The sequence below is a fragment of the Dendrobates tinctorius genome, unplaced genomic scaffold (genome assembly GCF_039654945.1).
Source record: "Dendrobates tinctorius isolate UK_male_01 unplaced genomic scaffold, ASM3965494v1 ptg000133l, whole genome shotgun sequence".
NCBI classification, from domain to species: Eukaryota; Metazoa; Chordata; class Amphibia; order Anura; family Dendrobatidae; genus Dendrobates; species Dendrobates tinctorius.
This window is the reverse complement of record NW_027361801.1, coordinates 45,433,948-45,453,786: the sequence shown is the minus strand read 5'-3', so window position 1 is coordinate 45,453,786 and position 19,839 is coordinate 45,433,948. Positions and strand designations below refer to the sequence as shown.

General features: G+C 46.4%; 1 protein-coding gene across 1 annotated transcript in view; it reads right to left on the bottom strand.

Moving 5' to 3' along the window:
- Positions 1–877: 877 nt before the first annotated feature.
- The window catches only part of GPR50 (G protein-coupled receptor 50), a 491,389-nt gene continuing 472,427 nt past the window's right edge, over positions 878–19,839 (bottom strand). The window contains exon 2 of the mRNA XM_073543661.1: positions 878–1,927. Within this exon, the coding sequence (XP_073399762.1) occupies positions 1,062–1,927 (866 nt within the window). The 3' untranslated portion in view covers positions 878–1,061. The remainder of the gene's footprint in view (positions 1,928–19,839) is intronic.

Below are 19,839 nucleotides of genomic sequence, written 5' to 3'. Positions count from 1 at the left end.
GTCTTGACTAGAGATGAGTAATTATTTCAATATTCGGTTCGGATTACAATTTCTGTATTTGCAATATTCGCCAAACATAGCCAAACGCCATTGGATTTGAGTCAATTGTATGTTCAGATGAGTGAATATGTTCGGAAATGCACGAATATGGTACAAATATGGCATGAATATGGCATATTTGGATATCGTTTTCTGAACATATTCGCTCATCTCTAGTCTTGATTCTTGAGTGGGCTTAGCTTTGCATGAGGATGACCAATACTCAAATTTACGGGGAGCTATTGCTGTCAGTGAATCAGGGCTGTGCTACAAGCCATTTCTATGGACAGTAGAAAGCTGTAGTAGAGACCGTTTTACGTTGAGGCCTGAGATATGGCCTGGATAGTAGAGTTTTATGGTGTATAACACAAGATCTTGTATCTCAACTAAGTGTTGCAACAAGTGTTGTGCTTTCTGAAATTACACCAAGCAGTAAGCTTTTCATGGCTTGGCTCTCTATGTGAAGATGTGAAGAAAAAAGAAAAGTTGAACTGTCTGAACTGTCTGAATTACAATGGTCTGCGGTTATCTTCTTTAAAAAGAAAACCACTTATGGATACATCCACACAATATGCCTGCCTGTCTTCTAGACACATTTTCAATTTAGTAGTCTAGGATCCTGTATAGGAGCTGTAATGGCTGTTATTACATGTTGTGGCTTGTGAAAACCATAAAAGATGACATAGTAATAGCAAAGAAATGACTGAACAGAATTGACCATGCTGTACTATTTGCATTTAGCAAACCTTTTAAATATGTGAGTTGTTTCAAAAGGGATATACTCTACCTTAGAACGCAAGGATATCATAGATAACATTATTTAGAATCTTAGAATGCATAAAGTAGCAAATGTAATTTTTTATTAAATAAGACCAAGACAGATTCATATATACTGTATATATCAGATGTATATTTTGTTCATTTAGAATAAGGACAAAGTGCATGATAACAGGCACATGGTGAAAAATGTTAAAATTAATCTTGAGTAAATGAAATGCATATACATTGGCTTTCCATCTTGTTTAAACGCATATGTCAGCCTGATTGTTATTTGTAACGACTGGTGACGGCTTGCTTTTAGCTCCCTCTGTCCCACCTTTGGATGTATCAACAAACAGTAGTCTTGGAGTCCACAAGGCCATCAGTATTCTTTTGTATTCTTTGCGGAAATTCTGATTAAGAAGACCATAAATGACAGCATTGAGACAACTGTTAAAGTAAGCCATAAAATAGCTCAACACAAACAGCCATTTTGGTATCTTTGGAGCCACTTGAAAAGGATTAATGGCTACAGCAAGGCCAATGAAGTTTAGGGGTCCCCAGCACACAGCAAAAAGTACAAACACAACAAACATAGTCAAAAAGTTTCGGAGATCTGTTGGTGTCAACTTCTGCTTGGAATCTTGTCTTACTCTGTGCTTGACTTGAATAACCAAGACCCATATCCGGAAGTAGCAAAATGTTACTATAGCCAAAGGAACAATAAAATGCACTGCAACTACTGTAATTGTATATGAAGAGCTGACAGTCTGGGCAAAAGTGCAAGAGAAAATCCGTGGGTCATACTGTAGAGATCCAACGAAAAAGTTTGGTACAATTGCAATAACAGTCAATATCCACGTAAGACACAGGTAAAAAAATGTGCTTTTCTGGTTGTAAAGCTTGTCGTACCGCAGGCTATGGCAGATGTAGCAATATCTGTTAATAGCTATGGCTGTAATGTTAAAAACTGAACCTATGACGCTCAGTCCCATCAGAAAGCCACTGATTTGACAGTGGATATTTCCCAGCGTCCATCCGTTATGAAAAATTGCTATGAGAATAACTGGATATGGGTATACTGCTACCACCAGATCTGCAACAGATAAACTGACGACAAAGATGTTACCTGAAAAGAAAAAAAGAAATAATTATAGGTAGATACAGGGAAAACTAGGCACATTTTAACTTATTTTGCAATGTATGAGAATTAAGTAATGGGCATAAAACAATTTCCAGATGCATTATAGATGAACCAACATGTTACAGAGTGTTGATCTTCATCATGATCTATTATGTCCCCAAACACTATTAACGTGCAGCTATAGGGTCAAAATTTGCAGGATAATAGCTGCTCAGCCAACTTAGCAGCTAAGAGAAAATTAATTTTATTTCTCCCAGTAGCCACTGGCTTTCAGATAAAGATAGTCTTCAGTCACCACTCATAGCATGGCTGTACACAGATGCACAGCAGCCAGGGCTGTTAATCAAAGCGTCAGGGTGTTACTGCAGCCGCCGCTCACAGTGCGGTGACTGAAGACGCCTCGGCACACATCTAAGACTGAAAGCCGGCAACACCCGGGAGGAATACAGGTACATTTTCTCCCAGCAGCTGCTGTTTTAATAAGGTGGACGGACAGTGTTGTAATGTTTTGAACCCTATATCTGCATGTTAATGGCGTTAAGGGACATTACATGTTTCTTCTAACTTTAGAATCTTTAGCAATCTGAACAGTGGAGGTCAAGTTATTAACTGCACATTATCAAATTGGTGAACCAGTCTGTCCTCGGTGCATTATGTGCTATAAACATCCACAAGGCACACAACTTAATAAAAGATATATCTACCATATGTCACATTTCTGAACAGTGCTAGCATTCCACATTCATACTAATGAAACTTATTTCTTCCTTTGACCATAAAAATGAAAGGTTTTTCATTATAGTGATCTATTACTTTACAATGTGAACTTGCAAGCTGAAACAAGGACAATAACAGCAGTCAAAAACTGAGATATGTTGAAACAAAATGAGCTAATTTATTAAGAAGTGCTTGTCTCATAATATATCTACTGCATCTTAGGTTGTCCGCCTTCAAGAAATTGAAATCTATGCAGGTGAAGATTTGTGCTATACCTCATAATAACATTCTTGTGTAAAGCATTATTTCCCAAACCCCATCCTCATGGCCCCCAATAGACCATGTTTTCAGGATTTCCTTACTATTGCACAGGTGAGAGAACCTGTGGTAGTTTCTGATACCTTGATAATAATTCCATCACTTCTGCAAAGCTAAAAATATCCTGAAAACATGAAGTGTTGGGGGGCATGAAGACAGGAGTTTGTGAATCACTGGTGCAAAGTATAATAACTGTGTCCAATCGACAGTGGTCCTGACCTAATCAAACCACTTTTTGACACTTTTCAGAAAAGCATAACAAAGTGAAAATATGCTAATTTTAGCTGAAATATTGCATGTACCAAAATGTTTAAACTACTGGGCCACAATGGAAAGTCCATTAAATGGTTTCTTTAAGCATTGGTCTCCTCCTGTAGGATAGATGGACTTTTTGGCCCTTCTCAGTCTCCAAGGCCATTGTCTGTCTGCAATACCCATTTTTCCTACATTAACATCACTAGAGAAGCATGCCTGAGAAGGCTGCTGTATAGAACTACATCACATGTGCAACAATTACACAAAGACTTCTGCATCAGCTGCCATTCCATGACCCAGCCAGATCCCTTTTCACTGGGCCATGGACAAGTTTATGAAAATTTATGCAGAGCCAATATTTTAACATGTAAGGCTTAATGTTTAGGAAATTGTGTTCCACTATTCTGCAGCAAGAAAATGACAGCTTAGTAAAATAATCCACTTCGCATTTGTATTAAATGCTCTTATGAGCGTTCCCTTCGGCCCTTTAAATAGGGCAGTTTACCAGTCAGCTGATTAGTTTCTTTCATTTACTAATCCATATAAAATCTTTTGAAATCGTGCTAATGGTACCAATAAGTTGCAAAATACCAAAAGCCATCAGGTAATGTCTATAAACTGTTGTGAATTTTGTGAATTAACTTTTTGATGATATTTTAATTTAATGAGAAGCACTTGTATATAGATAGAAAAATGTGGGTGTTAGCTGTATAATATTGTTCTTCAATATCCTGTATTGAAGATGATATGGCAGGGGGGATGTTCTCCATTAGACAGAGATCTGTTGGTTACAATCCTAGAAGAACTCTGAGTGTTACACATATCTTTTTAGGGCAATTAGAATAGTTCTGATAGTTCTGATTTGCAACAGAACAGATTTTGGGGGGAAATTTAATGAAGGATTCAAATTTGAATTTCAAAAGATTCATTAATCTCTAATTATAACCTCATTATTGTAGAGGAGTGGATCTTTTCAAATTAAAATTCGATGATTTCACTGAATTACAAAACCCAAAGAATTTGATTAGTTGCAAATATATATGGGCAAATCTCAATACTAGAAAGCTTGTAATTGCTCAGAAAACACGAAAGAGGCGAAAGAGAGAGCAAGAACCCCAATGATCATAAGAGCTTACACTTTACAGATGAGAGAGACATGACCCCTCTGATCCTTAAAGCTTACAATCTACAGAAGATAGAGAGGAATCCATTGACCAGCTTGCACTCTACAGGAGAGGGCTCCACTGACAATAAGAGCTTACACTTTACAAAAGTGAAAGGACTTCTCTGACTTAAGAGTTTATACTCTACAGAAGAGAGAGAGAACCCTGTTTAGTATAAGAGCTCACATTCTAGAGGAGAGAGAGAGTGAGAGAGGGCCCCACTGACCATAAGAACTTAACTACTACAGGAGAGAAAGACTTACCCAATGACTCTGGAGCTGGAAAATGACTTTGATGTACAAATTGTTCTCCACTGATAACCACTGATTTGTGATGGACCAGGTACTGACCACCACTGCATAATCTATGTTAATTCACTAGATGTCATAGCTGCATGGTATTATGCGGAGGGTTCATGCAGCAATGCAAACAGTCATTAGACTGCTCTCTGATGCTCCAATAGTGTGGGAAATGGTGTTGGGCAAGTTTTTATTTTTGCAGATTGCAAATTGAATCTCAAAATATTCAAATTCACATGACACAACTAATTTCATGAATTTCGAGTCAAACTCGATCCTCCGCAGATCAATCTGCTCATCTCTACTCATTATTGTCAAAATACAGCTGACCCTATCCTTCTTTATTTAGTGACAAGGCAGACCTAAAATTTTGACATGATCTATATATAAATTCTTACTAGAGATGGACAGAATTTAAATAAACGTTTATAAATTGGTGCCGCTGGGGCTTTGCTGAACAAACCAAATAGGCAACAACAAACAGTCCTCGCAGGGACTCAATAACATTTGCAACACTTTTCTTATACTAAATGTGACTAATCCGGCTAGTCCGGGTGTTGTAGGCCACGTATGACCATCTATGGGTCCTTATCTCCTATATTAAACTTATCCTTCCAGGGGTCTGTTAGGATCACAAGTGTGGCCGCGTAGAGGTCGCTGATGCGGCTGCCTTGACGCCTCGATATTCCGGGAAGGAACTGGGCTCGACAGGCCCTGAAGAGACGATGCTGGTGGGGTGCAACAGGCCCTGACGAAACGATACTGGTGGGGCGCAGCAGGCCCTGAAGGAACAATGCCGGTGGGGCGCAACAGGCCCTGAAGAAACGATGCCGGTGGGGCGCAACAGACCCTGAGGAAACGATGCCGGTGGGGCACAACAGGCCCTGAAGAAACGATGCCGGTGGGGCGCAACAGGCCCTGAAGAAACGATGCAGATGGGGCGCAACAGACGTCTCCTTGCGGCTCTCCTCTCACCGCGGAGTTATGACGCAGTCTCTAAATATAACCGGTTCACCAACCTCTGCTCAGGGTCCCTTAGCAAAGCGTATGGGGGCCCCTGCTGCCGCCTGTAGCGAGGTGACGCTCCCTGGGGCCGGTGATGACAGGGCCGCAGCTGTGGGAGAAGGCAGAGGGGAAGTGTCCTGACCACTGTAAAGGAATGGTCTCTAGTCGCAGTGGTCAGTGGAGGTCGTGGACTTGTCACAGCAGGGAGGGAAACAGCGGGGGCGGCTGTATGCGTCCGTATGAGGGGAGCGGCCGCCGGTGCAAGGCTCTCAGGTGTCACTAGTCGGTAAGTCCGCAGCTTTCCTTTCACAGGGCCCTGTCGGTCTCTCCACAACACACCGTCCGCTCCCCCGGTCCTCTCTGTCTCACATGGCTTCCTGTCTGTTGTCCGGCTCTCTGTCAACTGCCACTTCAGTGCGCCCCCTGCTCCTTTTAAGCTTGCTCCGCCCCCTGTTTCCCTGACAACTTCAGTCAAGTCTTTCCCTATACTGTCCTCCCAGTATCGTTCCCTCAGGAACCCTGATGGCGATCCCCTGGGTACCTGCCCATTCACTGTCTGGGAGTCCTCCTCCCCACACTCTCCCACCCTGTAAGCTCGCCAGTCCTCGGGCGAGGGCCTTAGTCTATTGAGATCGGTCTGTAGGGGTTTCAATGTTCGTTGCCATATGTCGTCTAAGGATAATATCTGAAATAATGCCTGAAATGAGCCTGAAGTGACCAGAAGGTACCACTAAACGCTGCATTTACATGTACTAAATTTCTTTTGCCTCCTAAATTACTCTTACCATGATGACATGCACTGTAACTGTTTTGGCTCCTTTAATCCTCACTCTCCTTTGCTATCCACAAACCCCGGCACCCGCTAACCAAATAGTAATCTCTCCTTCCCTCTTGCCTCCCCACCTGACCTCCTCTGCTGAACTGCTCCTCAACCTCAGAGCTCTCCTAATAAAATACAAAACAAGCCACCCACCCTCCTTCTCCCACATGCTCTCCCTCTCTCTGCTTCTCCTCACTGCTGGCGACGTATCTCCCAACCCTGGACCCACACAGCTCATACCTCCCATTACTACCCCCTTCTATCGTTCCCAAAACAACACAAACACCAGAAATCTTTCCCACCTCAAATCTGTGCCCCGGACAACCACCACCCTGCTCCCGCTCTCTGGATCACTCTGGAATGCCCGCTCCATTTGCAATAAAGTCCATGTGATTCATGACCTCTTTACCTCTCGTAACTTTTCCTTCCTTGGCCTCACCGAAACATGGCTGACACCCTCCGACACTGCCTCCGCTGCTGCGCTATGTTACGGCAGCCTCCACTTCACCCACACTCCTCGCCCTGGCAACAGACATGGTGGAGGAGTGGGCCTTCTCCTTTCTTCCAACTGCACCTTCAACCCAGTCCCACCTCTTCCCTCCCTTGTCCTCCCCTCTTTTGAAGTCCACTCCGTCCGCATCTATTCTCCCTCCAACCTCCAAGTGGCCGTCATATACCGACCTCCAGGCCCGACCACTTCCTTTATTGACCAATTCTCTACCTGGCTCCTTCACTTTCTCTCTACTGACATTCCCACCATCATCATGGGTGACTTCAACATCCCCATTGACACCCACCAGTCGGTAGCCTCTAAACTCCAGTCCCTTACTTCATCCTTTGGACTTACTCAGTGGTCCTCCTCAGCCACCCACACAGATGGACATACATTAGACCTGGTCTTCACCCGCCTCTGCTCTCTTTCTAACTTCACCATCTCCCCACTCCCTCTATCTAACCACCATCTACTCACTTTCTCATCCCTGTCCTCCTCACCTGTCACCCACGTCCAGCAGCATGCGCACCTCTGCAGAAACTTCGCACATCTAGACACTCGCACACTCTCTGACTCTATTCTACCACTGTCCTCCATAGCTTCACTCCACGACACTGACACTGCCACTAGTTTCTACAATGCCACTCTTGCATCAGCCATCGACTCAGTCGCCCCTGTCATGCATAACAGAGTGCGGCGAACCAATAGACAACCCTGGCACAATAACACCACTAAAAAGCTTCGGCAAGCATTCAGAATTGCAGAACGGCGCTAGAAGAAAACGACGACTTCACTGCACTCAAACAAGCAACACTTGCATTCAAATCAGCTCTCACCTCTACTAAACAGGCCTTCTTTACATCCCTTGTATCTTCCTTATCTCACAACCCCAAACAGTTGTTCAATACTTTTAACTCCCTCCTCCGCCCACCACTGCCACCTCCGACTTCTCTAATCTCTGCCGAGGACTTTGCCGCACACTTCAAAAACAAGATATACCAAACACGGCAAGCCTTTATTGCCCAACCACCTCAACCTCTTTGTATACCAGACCAATGCCCAAACCCCACAACCTCCTTATCTAACATCATTGAAGGGGAGCTTGCTCATCGTCTCTCCAAATCACACCTCACCACTTGTGCACTTGACCCTATCCCATCCCACCTCCTCCCCAGCATCACCACCACTCTTATCCCATCCCTAACACATCTCTTCAACTTATCACTAACTTCTGGTACCTTCTCTTCTGCTTTCAAACATGCCACAATCACACCTATCCTTAAAAAGCCAACCCTCGATCCAACAGCTACGTCCAGCTATCGCCCAATATCGCTGCTCCCATTCGCTTCTAAACTCCTGGAGCAGCATGCCCACGCTGAACTTTCCTCTCACCTCTCATTTAACCTCTCATTTAACTTGCTCTTTGACAATCTACAATCTGGCTTCCGCCCCCATCATTCCACTGAGACAGCCCTGACCAAAATTACCAACGACCTACATACAGCCAAAGATAACGGACAATACTCTATACACCTGCTTCTAGACCTGTCCTCTGCTTTCGACACAGTTGACCACTGCCTCCTACTACAGATCCTCTCTTCCTTTGGCATCAAAGACCTCGCCCTATCCTGGATCTCCTCATACCTTTCCAACCGCACATTCAGCGTCTCCCACTCCCACACTACCTCCTCATCCCACTCTCTCTCTGTTGGAGTCCCCCAAGGCTCTGTTCTAGGACCCCCTACTCAATCTACACACTTGGTCTGGGGGCAACTCATAAAGTCCCACGGATTCCAGTACCACCTTTATGCCGATGATACTCAGATTTACCTCTCTGGCCCAGACATCACCTCTCTGCTCTCCAGAATCCCAGAGTGTCTATCAGTCATATCCTCCTTCTTCTCCTCTCGCTTCCTCAAACTCAATGTGGATAAATCTGAACTGGTCATCTTTCCCCCATTTCACAGATCTTCCCTACCCGACCTGCCTCGGAGTAACCCTTGACTCTGCCCTGTCCTTCAAACCGCACATCCAAGCTCTCTCCACCTCCTGTCGCCTCCAGCTCAAAAATATTTCCAGAATCCGTTCCTTCCTCAACCCTCAATCTACTAAAATGCTTGTGCATGCCCTCATCATCTTCCACCTCGACTATTGCAACATCCTTTTCTGTGGCCTCCCTGCTAACACCCTTGCACCTCTCCAGTCCATTCTCAACTCTGCCACCCGACTAATTCATCTCTCTCCTCGCTACTCCTCCGCTTCTCCCCTCTGCAAATCTCTTCACTGGCTCTCATTCCCTCAGTGTATCCAGTTCAAATTACTAATACTGACCTACAAGGCCATCTACAACCTGTCTCCTCCTTACATCTCTGAACTAATCTCCAGATACCTCCCCTCACGTAAACTCCGGTCCTCCCAAGACCTCCTTTTCTCCTCCACACTTATTCGCTCCTCACCCAACCGCCTCCAAGACTTCTCCCGAATAGCCCCCATCCTATGGAATTCCCTGCCCCAACACGTCCGGCTATCAACCACACTCGGATCCTTCAGACGGAACCTGAAAACCCATCTCTTCAGGAAAGCCTACAGCCTGCAATGATCCCCGCTGCCTCCTCACCACTACTGGAGCTACCGCCTCACCATCACTGGAACCGCTGTAACCCTCCAACCTACTGTCTCCTCCACCATCCTGTAGCATGTAAGCCCGAAAGGGCAGGGTCCTCTCTCCCCTCTATATCAGTCTGTGATTTTTAGTTTGTTTGCTGTAAGTGATATCTGTAGTCTGTTTGTAACCCCTTCTCATGCACAGCACCATGGAACCAATGGTGCTATATAAATAAATAATAATAATAATAATAATAATAATAATAATAATAATAATAATAATTGATCTTGCTCATATTGTTCAGGGGGTTTGCTGGCTGTTGACCACTCGGAGCGTCTAAGTTCAACTGGGGTAGAGTTGTCTGGGGTGGTTGACATCGGTGGGCTGGTTGGTGGGGGCTAATTGTGTCAGATGATTCATTACTGAGTGGAGGGCCTCCGGGTCCTGGGAGACAATCTTCGTCGTCGTCCGGGTCCCAACATACGGAAGGCGGTTCAGATGTTGACGGGATAGGCTCCGGTTGCTTCGGGTCGGAGGAAGTACATGGGTGTAACATATTACGATGCACAACACGAGTGGGCAGTGTTTCATCCTCCTCAGGTCGTATTTCGTACACCGGTCCATCCGGATGGATACGGCGTAAGACTCGATAAGGACTTTCTTCCCACCGCAGCTCCAGTTTGTTCTGGGGGCATTGATTTAGTACAAACACCCGGTCCCCGCTTTGGAGGTGAGGAGGCGGGGTTGCATTCTTCCCTGGATGCTCCCAGTCTCGGAGCTTGGTGTGTACAATTCGGTGAAGAGTTTGCAGCCGATGGCGATGATTTCGGACCCAAGATGACACTCCAGTCCAGGGCTGAGGCTCTTCGGGGTTTAGCTCCACCTCCGTGATCCCTTTACCTTCTCGCCCAAACAACAGGGAATAGGGGGTATAGCCAGTCACTCGATGTACCCTATTGTTATAGACCCAAACTAATTCGGAAACATATTTGGGCCAATGGGCCTTCTTGTCACTCTCCAGAGTGCGCAACATCTAAATCAATGTCCGATTAAATCGTTCACAAGCCCCATTCCCTTGCGGGTGATACGGTGTGGTCTGGGATTTGTCAATTCCATAGAGGTGATATAGGTATTCCATGACTTTTCCCAAAAAACATGCTCCCTGATCAGAGTGTATTCGTTGAGGACAGCCGTATACTTGTATAAAGTTTCTACAGATTGCAGTGGCAGCTGACTCTGCGGTCTGATCCCGAGTGGGGGTGACCACAGCGAATTTGGTGAAATGATCTACCATAACGAGACAGTGCTCGTATCCCTGAAATGCGGGCCCAATGGTCAGATAATCCACCATCAGGAGCTCAAGGGGTGCTGAGGCCACAATAGTCTGTGTTGCGGCTCGCTGAGTGGGTGGTTTGGCTATTTCACACAAGCGGCAGGTCCGTCAAATTTCGTCCACAACAGCCGGCAAGCGCGGGTGGTAAGCTTTCTGTTGCAGCCATAGCAAAGTTTTTTTTGTTTCGAAATGGGCCCCTTTTTTGTGAGCCTCCCGAGCCAGTACATGAAGTTGGGCTCCTGGCTTAACCACCTGCCAAACCGTCATTGAGGTTGCTTGTGATATTATTTTTCGATACAATAATCCCTTTCGGATAACCAACCTTTCCCATTGTCGCAGCATAAACAACAGGTCTTGAATCAAATTTTTCCGTTGAGAGTCAGTGGGTAATTGCCCATCGGCGACCCATGTCCTGAAAAGGCCAACCTCTTCATCTTCTTGTTGCTGTTATATCCACTTATCCCGGGATTGTTCCAGTATTCCCCTTGGGGTCTCAGAGGAAGATATCTTTTTATTGTCGGTTGTGAGCACAGTAGCAGTGGCAGCGAACGGTATTTCCTCTCCTTCCAATTCTTCGTCTCGATTCTGCCCTGGAGTTGTATGTCGAATCCTGGAGAGGGCGTCTGCATGGACATTCTCGGTCCCTCTCTTGTAGATAATCTTATAATTGTACTTCGCCATCCGAGCCACCCATCGTTGTTCCAGAGCTCCCAATTTGGCGTTTTCCAAATGAGCCAGCGGGTTGTTGTCAGTTTGCACAACCACCTCGGAGCCCGCTAGGTACTCTGCGAATCTCTCCATCATAGCCCACACCATTGCGAGGAGCTCGAGCTTAAAAGAGCTGTAATTGTCAGGGTTACGCTCGGAGTCATGGAGTGAGCGACTTCCATATGCGATCACTCTCTCCCGGCCATCCTGAACCTGTGACAACACAGCCCCCAGCCCATGAAGACTCCCGTCAGTGTGCAAGATGAACGGTTGAGAGAAATCCGCATAAGCCAACACTGGGGCATCCGAGAGCGCAGCCTTGAGGTCTCGGAAGGCCTCTTCCTGAGGGTGTTGCCACTGGATTTTTCGCCCATTGGCCCCAGCGGGAGCCCCCTTCAGTAGGTCGTGCAGGGCTCAAGCTCGACATGCAAAATTCTTTACGAAGCGACGGTAATATCCGGCTAACCCCAGAAAAGCCCGCACATCTTTCACCGTCTCGGGGGTAGGCCATTCCTGGATAGCAGCAACCATCTCCTGGGATGGCCTCACACCCTCTGCCAAAACGACATGACCCAGATACTCAATCTGAGAGTGAAATAGGTGGCATTTTTGAGGCTTCACCTTCAACCCGTACTTTTGCAACTGGCTGAGTACCTGTCCCAACCGCTTCAGGTGGTCCTCGAAGGTGGCGTGTTATGAATGAGTCACCATAGGAGGCAAAAACAGAAATACTAGCTAAGTCCAGAAAACCAGAGAAGTTGGCAGCTATCGGATTACAGACCCCTGAACCTATCGACAACAACTAGCAGTAGCCGTGGGGGGTTCCTACGGTGCCCTAGACCCCTCGATCACAGCCGGAGAACTACATAGCCTAAAGACAGAAAGGGAAATCTAAACTGCCCCAGAGCAGACCCCAAAGCAATAGGCAGCCCCCAACATATAATGAGGGTGAAGCAAGATGAAAAAACACTCACACAGATAGAAAGATAGGCTGAGCAAATGATGGGGCCCAAGCTAACTAGATAGGACAGGATAGAAAAGCTGCTGTCTGTAATCCGCCAAAACCCTATCAAAACAATAGCCAACAGCTGATAGGGAAAAAAGCCCTGAAGACGCTAGGCTTCAAAAAGACTATATCAGTACTCAGGTATTTTCTGAAGACAGAGCAAAAAGGAATTCAGCTCACCCCAGCAGGGAATGGCAGAAATCAAGGAAAACAATGCAAAACAAAACCAAAACACAAATGCAAAAAGTAGAGCAGAAAACTTAGCTTTTGAGGAGCAGGAATCAGACTGGTCTCCTAGAATCCCTCAGAGAGATCACCAGCAAGGCAGAAGGGCGTCGGCTGCCTTATATCCAGTCAGTAATTCCCGTCACCCAGTCATCATCATCCTGCCCAGGTGCTTGGTAATCAGCCTCACTACCTTCCTTCACCAGAAGAGGGAGTTCATCAGACCTCAATGGTGAAGGGGAAAATGAACTCACAACAGTGGCGGCATAGACAATGATGTCGTCCAGGTAGATCAACATGGCCTCAAAATTGAGATCTCCCAGACATCGCTCCATCAATCGCTGAAAGATCCCGGGGGCGTTGGCCAGCCCAAACGGCATCCGATTAAACTCAGTCTCATGGGCAATATGAATGCCGTTTTGGCCCTATCTCCTTCTGACATGGGCACCTGCCAGTACCCACTGGCCAAGTCCAGGGTCGAAAAATATGTTGCCTTCCCCAAGGCAGGCAGGGATTCTTCTATGCGGGGCAGTGGGTATGAGTCTTTAATAGTGCAAGCATTCAGTTTACGATAATCCACACAGAATCATAGTGTACCATCTTTCTTCCGGACCAACACGATTGGGGCCGCCCAGGGGCCTTGACTTTCCCGTATCACCCCTTTTCGCAGCATTTGGGCCAGCAAAGTTTTCACCTCTTGATAGAGTTGTGGCGGAATCTGTTGATATCGTTCCGGGATAGGGGCCGCTCCTGCTGTGGGGATTTCATGAGTGATGGCGGTGGTACACCCAAAATCGTCCTTATGACTAGCAAATACTTCATGGTACTGTCCCAGCAATGTTGTTATCTGTGAGAGCTGGGCTGCAGTTAATCCAGAAAGCTCGGCCCGCATCTGCTCCAAAATATTTCGGCCCTTCTCTTGTGCCGAGACTTCATGGGCCTGTAAGGTTCGTATTGTTACTTCCCAAGGATGCTCAGGGTGTACCCGTAATTGAACCGCAGGAGCTGGCAGCACTTCTTCCATAGGCCTTACTAGTTTGGCCAGTACAGTCCGTGCTTTCAGAATGGTGTCTCAGTCTTCAAGGTTAACGCAGCGCACCAGGACGGCTTCTTTTTGCACAGTAGCCAGGGAACGGGCCACCAGTATGCCAGGAGGTAAGCGCTCTGAGTGACACGGCTCCACCTGCACCTCCACGCCCTCCAAGGGTATCGGGGCTTGAATGGGCAGGGCCACCACAGTCTGTCCAGGAGGTAACACAAGTAGGGGAGTCACTGGCGTGATGACCTTACCTAGAGCCTCGCCTTCCTGGCGGTCCTGATGTACCCATGCTCCCCACACCAGCTGCTGGAATATCTGTCCCTGGGCTGTGCGAGAAATCCACTGCTTCAGAATCCTCTGTGTAGGGTCATTGAGCAGTAGGTTGCCGAACTCTCATAGAACATTCATGCCTAGGGTGACGGGGTGTTGCTTATCAGCTTCTCCCTCTGAGTCAGTACCACCCCTCTGCGACCAAGGGATTTACCGCACAGCGTCACTTGCACCCACACCACCTCGGCAACTGGTACCGGCAGTTGGTTGGCAGCTACTAGTCTGATCATGTGCCCCCACTGAGGCCTTGCTGCTTCCGGGAAGTTCTGTTGAAAGTACGTTGCAGGCATAGTGGTTACTTGTGACCCTGTGTCCATCAGGCACCGGACGGCCCGGCCCTCCACTTCTGCCCACACCACCGCACATTTTGCTACCAAATCTTCTGGACTTCCACCACCCCTAGTTGTTGTTTTCGGCTCTGAGCAGCGTCCCCCCAGCCCGGAGCCCTTTAGTTTAATGGCCGCCGGGGTGGGTATCTCCCACGCCGCAGACACTCTCGGGCAAAGTGGCCTGGTTCTCCACACTCAAAACACCGGGCCTGTGTAGGCTGACCACCCAGCAGGGGGCGTGATCCCCAGGAGCCGGGGTTAAAGCTAGTTCGTCCAGTCCCAGTCTCGGTTCTTCTCTTAACTTCGGCCAACTCACCCTTAATACTTTTCAGCTCTTGCTTCATCTCTTCCACCCACTGAGGCTCCTCAACTACATTTGCAGAGGCCTCCACACCTCAGACTTTCCCTACGGGGACCGCCATCCCCTGCTCCTGCTCTCGAGCACGTGCCTGACTTCCCACCCCTGAAAAATCTATTCGGGGATTCATTCTGATCTGTTCCTGCAGTGCCTGTTTGACTAATGGATCTCGCAAACCAGTCACCAGTAGGTCACGTAGGGTAATGTCAACAGGTCCTGCCCTTAACCCATCCTTTCTTACTATAGCCGTATGCAATTCTTGGAGGACATTCATATACTCTGTAATCGTCTCCCCCTCTACTTTCATCCGACTAAACAAATGGGTTCTTAACTCTCCCACATTAGTAGGGTCCCCATGGGTCTGTTCTACTATGTGTAACACTTTTTCAAAAGTGTTGCGGTGCCCCGGAGGTTTCAACATCACTGACCTCCACGCCTCCCCGTCCAGTACCATGAGTGCCACCTCGGCCTCCAGGTCAGGGGTCATTGGGTGCATCTGGAAGAGCCCCCGCATCTGCTCTGTCCAGCTCCATAACATAGTATTGGAGCCGGAAAATCTAGGCAGATTGTTCAGCATGGCCCCCAATGATATGCTGGTATGGGGACCCTCCTCATTTGTAGAGTTTACAGCTCTACCCTGATCTGGGGCACCACTGTCTGTGCTTAGAGACTGCACCCTGCCAACTATGCCAAGTGTAGGGTTCAGACAGGTTCTCAGGATGCAGTGACGAGACACGAGACTGAGTGATTTGTAAAATAAATGTTTTTAAATTGGTGCCGCTGGGGCTTTCCTGAACAAACCAAATAGGCAACAACAAACTGTCCACGCAGGGACTCAATAACATTTGCAACACTTTTCTTATACTAAATGTGACTAATCTGGCTAGTCCGGGTGTTGTAGGCCACATCTGACCAAACTATGGGTCCTTATCTCCTATATTAAACTTATCCTTCCAGGGGTCTGTTAGGATCAAAAGCGTGGCCGTGTAGATGTCGCTGATGTGGCTGCCTTGACGCCTCAATATTCCAGGAAGGAACTGCGCTCGACAGGCCCTGAAGAGACGATGCTAGTGGGGCGCAACGGGCCCTGATGAAACGATACCGGTGGGGCGCAACAGGCCCTGAAGGAACAATGCCGGTGGGGCGCAACAGGCCCTGAAGAAACGATGCCGGTGGGGCGCAACAGGCCCTGAGGAAACAATGCCGGTGGGGCACAACAGGCCCTGAAGAAACGATGCCAGTGGGGTGCAACAGGCCCTGATGAAACGATGCCGGTGGGGCGGCACAGGCCCTGAAGAAACGATGCCGGTGGGTTGCAACAGGCCCTGAAGAAACGGTGCAGATGGGGCGCAATAGACGTCTACTTGCGGCTCTCCTCTCACCGCGGAGTTATGAGGCAGTCTCTAAATATAACCGTTCACCAACCTCTGCTCAGGGTCCCTTAGCAAACCGGACGGGGGCCCCAGCTGCCGCCTGTAGCGAGGTGGCGCTCCCTGGGGCCAGTGATGACAGGGCCGCAGCTGTGGGAGAAGGCAGGGGGGCAGTGTCCTGACTGCTGTAAAGGAATGGTCTCTAGTCGCAGCGGTCAGTGGAGGGCATGGACTTGTCACAGCAGGGAGGGAAACAGCGGGGAGGGCCGTATGCGTCCGTATGAGGGGAGTGGCTACCGGTGCAAGGCTCTCATGTGTCACTAGTTGGTAAGTCCGCAGCTTTCCTTTCACAGGGCCCTGTCGGTCTCTCCACAACACACCGTCCGCTCCTTCGGTCATCTCTGTCTCACACGGTTTCCTGTCTGTTGTCCGGCTCTCTGTCAACTGCCACTTCAGCGTGCCCCCTGCTCCTTTTAAGCTTGCCCCACCCCCTGTTTCCCTGACAACTTCAGTCAAGTCTTTCCCTTTACTGTCCTCCCAGTATCGTTCCCTCAGGAACCCTGATGGCGGTCCCCTGGGTACCTGCCCATTCACTGTCTGGGAGTCCTCCTCCCCACAATAATTACAATTATATGATTTATGAAATCAACTGTCTGTTAGTCTAAGTTCTCATGAGCTTAAAAAAATTGTCATATTTTCATCCAGAAAAATAAAGGAAGCTTTTCTCATGTTTATTGTCGTTCACATGCAATAAATTATGTGATTTGTTTTTATACATCAGCAATTAATAAAATCAAATACATTTTCCAATGAAACCATAAAAGTCGGATGCTATGTGCTAGATCTGTGTGGGATCCAATTTTCTTTTCTACACCCATAGACTTGAATAGGCGAGTGTCATCTGATGTACGGAAGAGACCAGAGTATGTTGGAATATTGTTCGTGCAAATATGTGGTCCTTGTAAAAAATGGTCATCTGAGCAGTCGGATTGAATAACATTGATCCGTCTGCTGTCAAGTTTTTTCACAGACAGCAATAGGACCAAAAATATGGTTGTTTGAACTTAGCCGTGCAGCGATGATTTATATGTGACACAGTAAGTGGAGGTGATAACTCTTCCTGTAATTCTGCTTGTGATGACATTGCTTATTAGTCCCAAAGTATGATAAAATTATTCTTATTTCCCAAAGTGGTAATTTTTCAAATATGTTTTAAAGAAGTCTAAAAGCAGATTAGGGCTTAGGCGATCCCAAATTCAAAGTGGAGGATATGATAAATTAACTGGGGAAGTAAAGTAAGATGTGTTTCACATGTTCACTTTCTCAAGGGGTTAATTCATTACTTCCTTGGAGTCCTTGATATGCACCAACCTTGATTACCAGATACATGACTATTGTGCAACTGTCACATGTTCAGTTATTCTACACAAATGAACTTGCCCCATTTCTGGGCACCAAAGTGCGCATGCACCAACAAACGATGCATCACTATGTTGCGGACATGCACAAGTGAGGCTATGATTGGGAGGCTCAAGCGGGTAACCAAATGGACATGAACACTAGGGGTAGCTACAGTTGTGGCCAAAAGTATTGACACCCCTGCAATTCAGTCTGATAATACTCAGTTTCTTCCTGAAAAGATTGCAAACACAAATTCTTTGGTATTATTATCTTCATTTAATTTGTCTTAAATGAAAAAACACAAAAGAGAATGAAGCAAAAAGCAAAACATTGATCATTTCACACAAAACGCCAAAAATGGGCCAGACAAAAGTATTGGCACCCTCAGCCTAATACTTGGTTGCACAACCTTAAGCCAAAATAACTGTGACCAACCGCTTCCGGTAACCATCAATGACTTTCTTACAATGCTCTGCTGGAATTTTAGACCATTCTTCTTTGGCAAACTGCTCCAGGTCCCTGATATTTGAAGGGTGCCTTCTCCAAACTGCCATTTTTAGATCTCTCCACAGGTGTTCTATGGGATTCAGGTCTGGACTCATTGCTGGCCACCTTAGAAGTCTCCAGTGCTTTCTCTCAAACCATTTTCTAGTGTTTTTTGAAGTGTGCTTTGGGTCATTGTCCTGCTGGAAGACCCATGACCTCTGAGGGAGACCCAGCTTTCTCACACTGGGCCCTACATTATGCTGCAAAATTTGTTGGTAGTCTTCAGACTTCATAATGCCATGCACACGGTCAAGCAGTCCAGTGCCAGAGGCAGCAAAGCAACCCCAAAACATCAGGGAATCTCCGCCATGTTTGACTGTAGGGACCGTGTTCTTTTCTTTGAATGCCTCTTTTTTTCTCCTGTAAACTCTATGTTGATGCCTTTGCCCAAAAAGCTCTACTTTTGTCTCATCTGACCAGAGAACATTCTTCCAAAACGTTTTAGGCTTTTTCAGGTAAGTTTTGGCAAACTCCAGCCTTGCTTTTTTATGTCTCGGGGTAAGAAGTGGGGTCTTCCTGGGTCTCCTACCATACAGACCCTTTTCATCCAGATGCCGACGGATAGTACGGGTTGACACTGTTGTGCCCTCAGACTGCAGGGCAACTTGAACTTGTTTGGATGTTAGTCGAGGTTCTTTATCCAACATCCGCACAATCTTGCGTTGAAATCGCTTGTCAATTTTTCTTTTCCGTCCACATTTAGGGAGGTTAGCCACAGTGCCATGGGCTTTAAACTTCTTGATGACACTGCGCACGGTAGACACAGGAACATTCAGGTCTTTGGAGATGGACTTGTAGCCTTGAGATTGCTCATGCTTCCTCACAATTTGGTTTCTCAAGTCCTCAGACAGTTCTTTGGTCTTCTTTCTTTTCTCCATGCTCAATGTCGTACACAAGGACACAGGACAGAGGTTGAGTCAACTTTAATCCATGTCAACTGGCTGCAAGTGTTTTAGTTATTGCCAACACCTGTTAGGTGCCACAGGTAAGTTACAGGTGCTGTTATTTACACAAATTAGAGAAGCATCACATGATTTTTCGAACAGTGCCAATACTTTTGTCCACCCTCTTTTTTATGTTTGGTGTGGAATTATATCCAATTTGGCTTTAGGACAATTCTTTTCGTGTTTTTTCATTTAAGACAAATTAAATGAAGATAATAATACCAAAGAATTTGTGTTTGCAATCATTTTCAGGAAGAAACTGAGTATTATCTGACAGAATTGCAAGGGGTGTCAATACTTTTGACCACAACTGTACATTCCATATATATCATGCAGTCGAAAATACACATGCAAGTGCATTAAAAGGGAATCAAATTATATCCTATTAACTCAGCAATTATGCAAATGATGTAAGTTAGATGTAGATTATGAATCCTAATGATGTGTGTTGAACAAGAGCATCAAATATAATATTCACAGTTTTTGTTTAAAAACTACAGACTTAAAGATTTTAGGTAAGGTAAAATGTTTTTTTACCTACGCAATAGTGGAGATCAGTAATTGTTTCAAATTAAAGATGAGCGGATGGCTTCATACAACCCTGATCGACTGTCCAGGTCAATGCGGTGAATA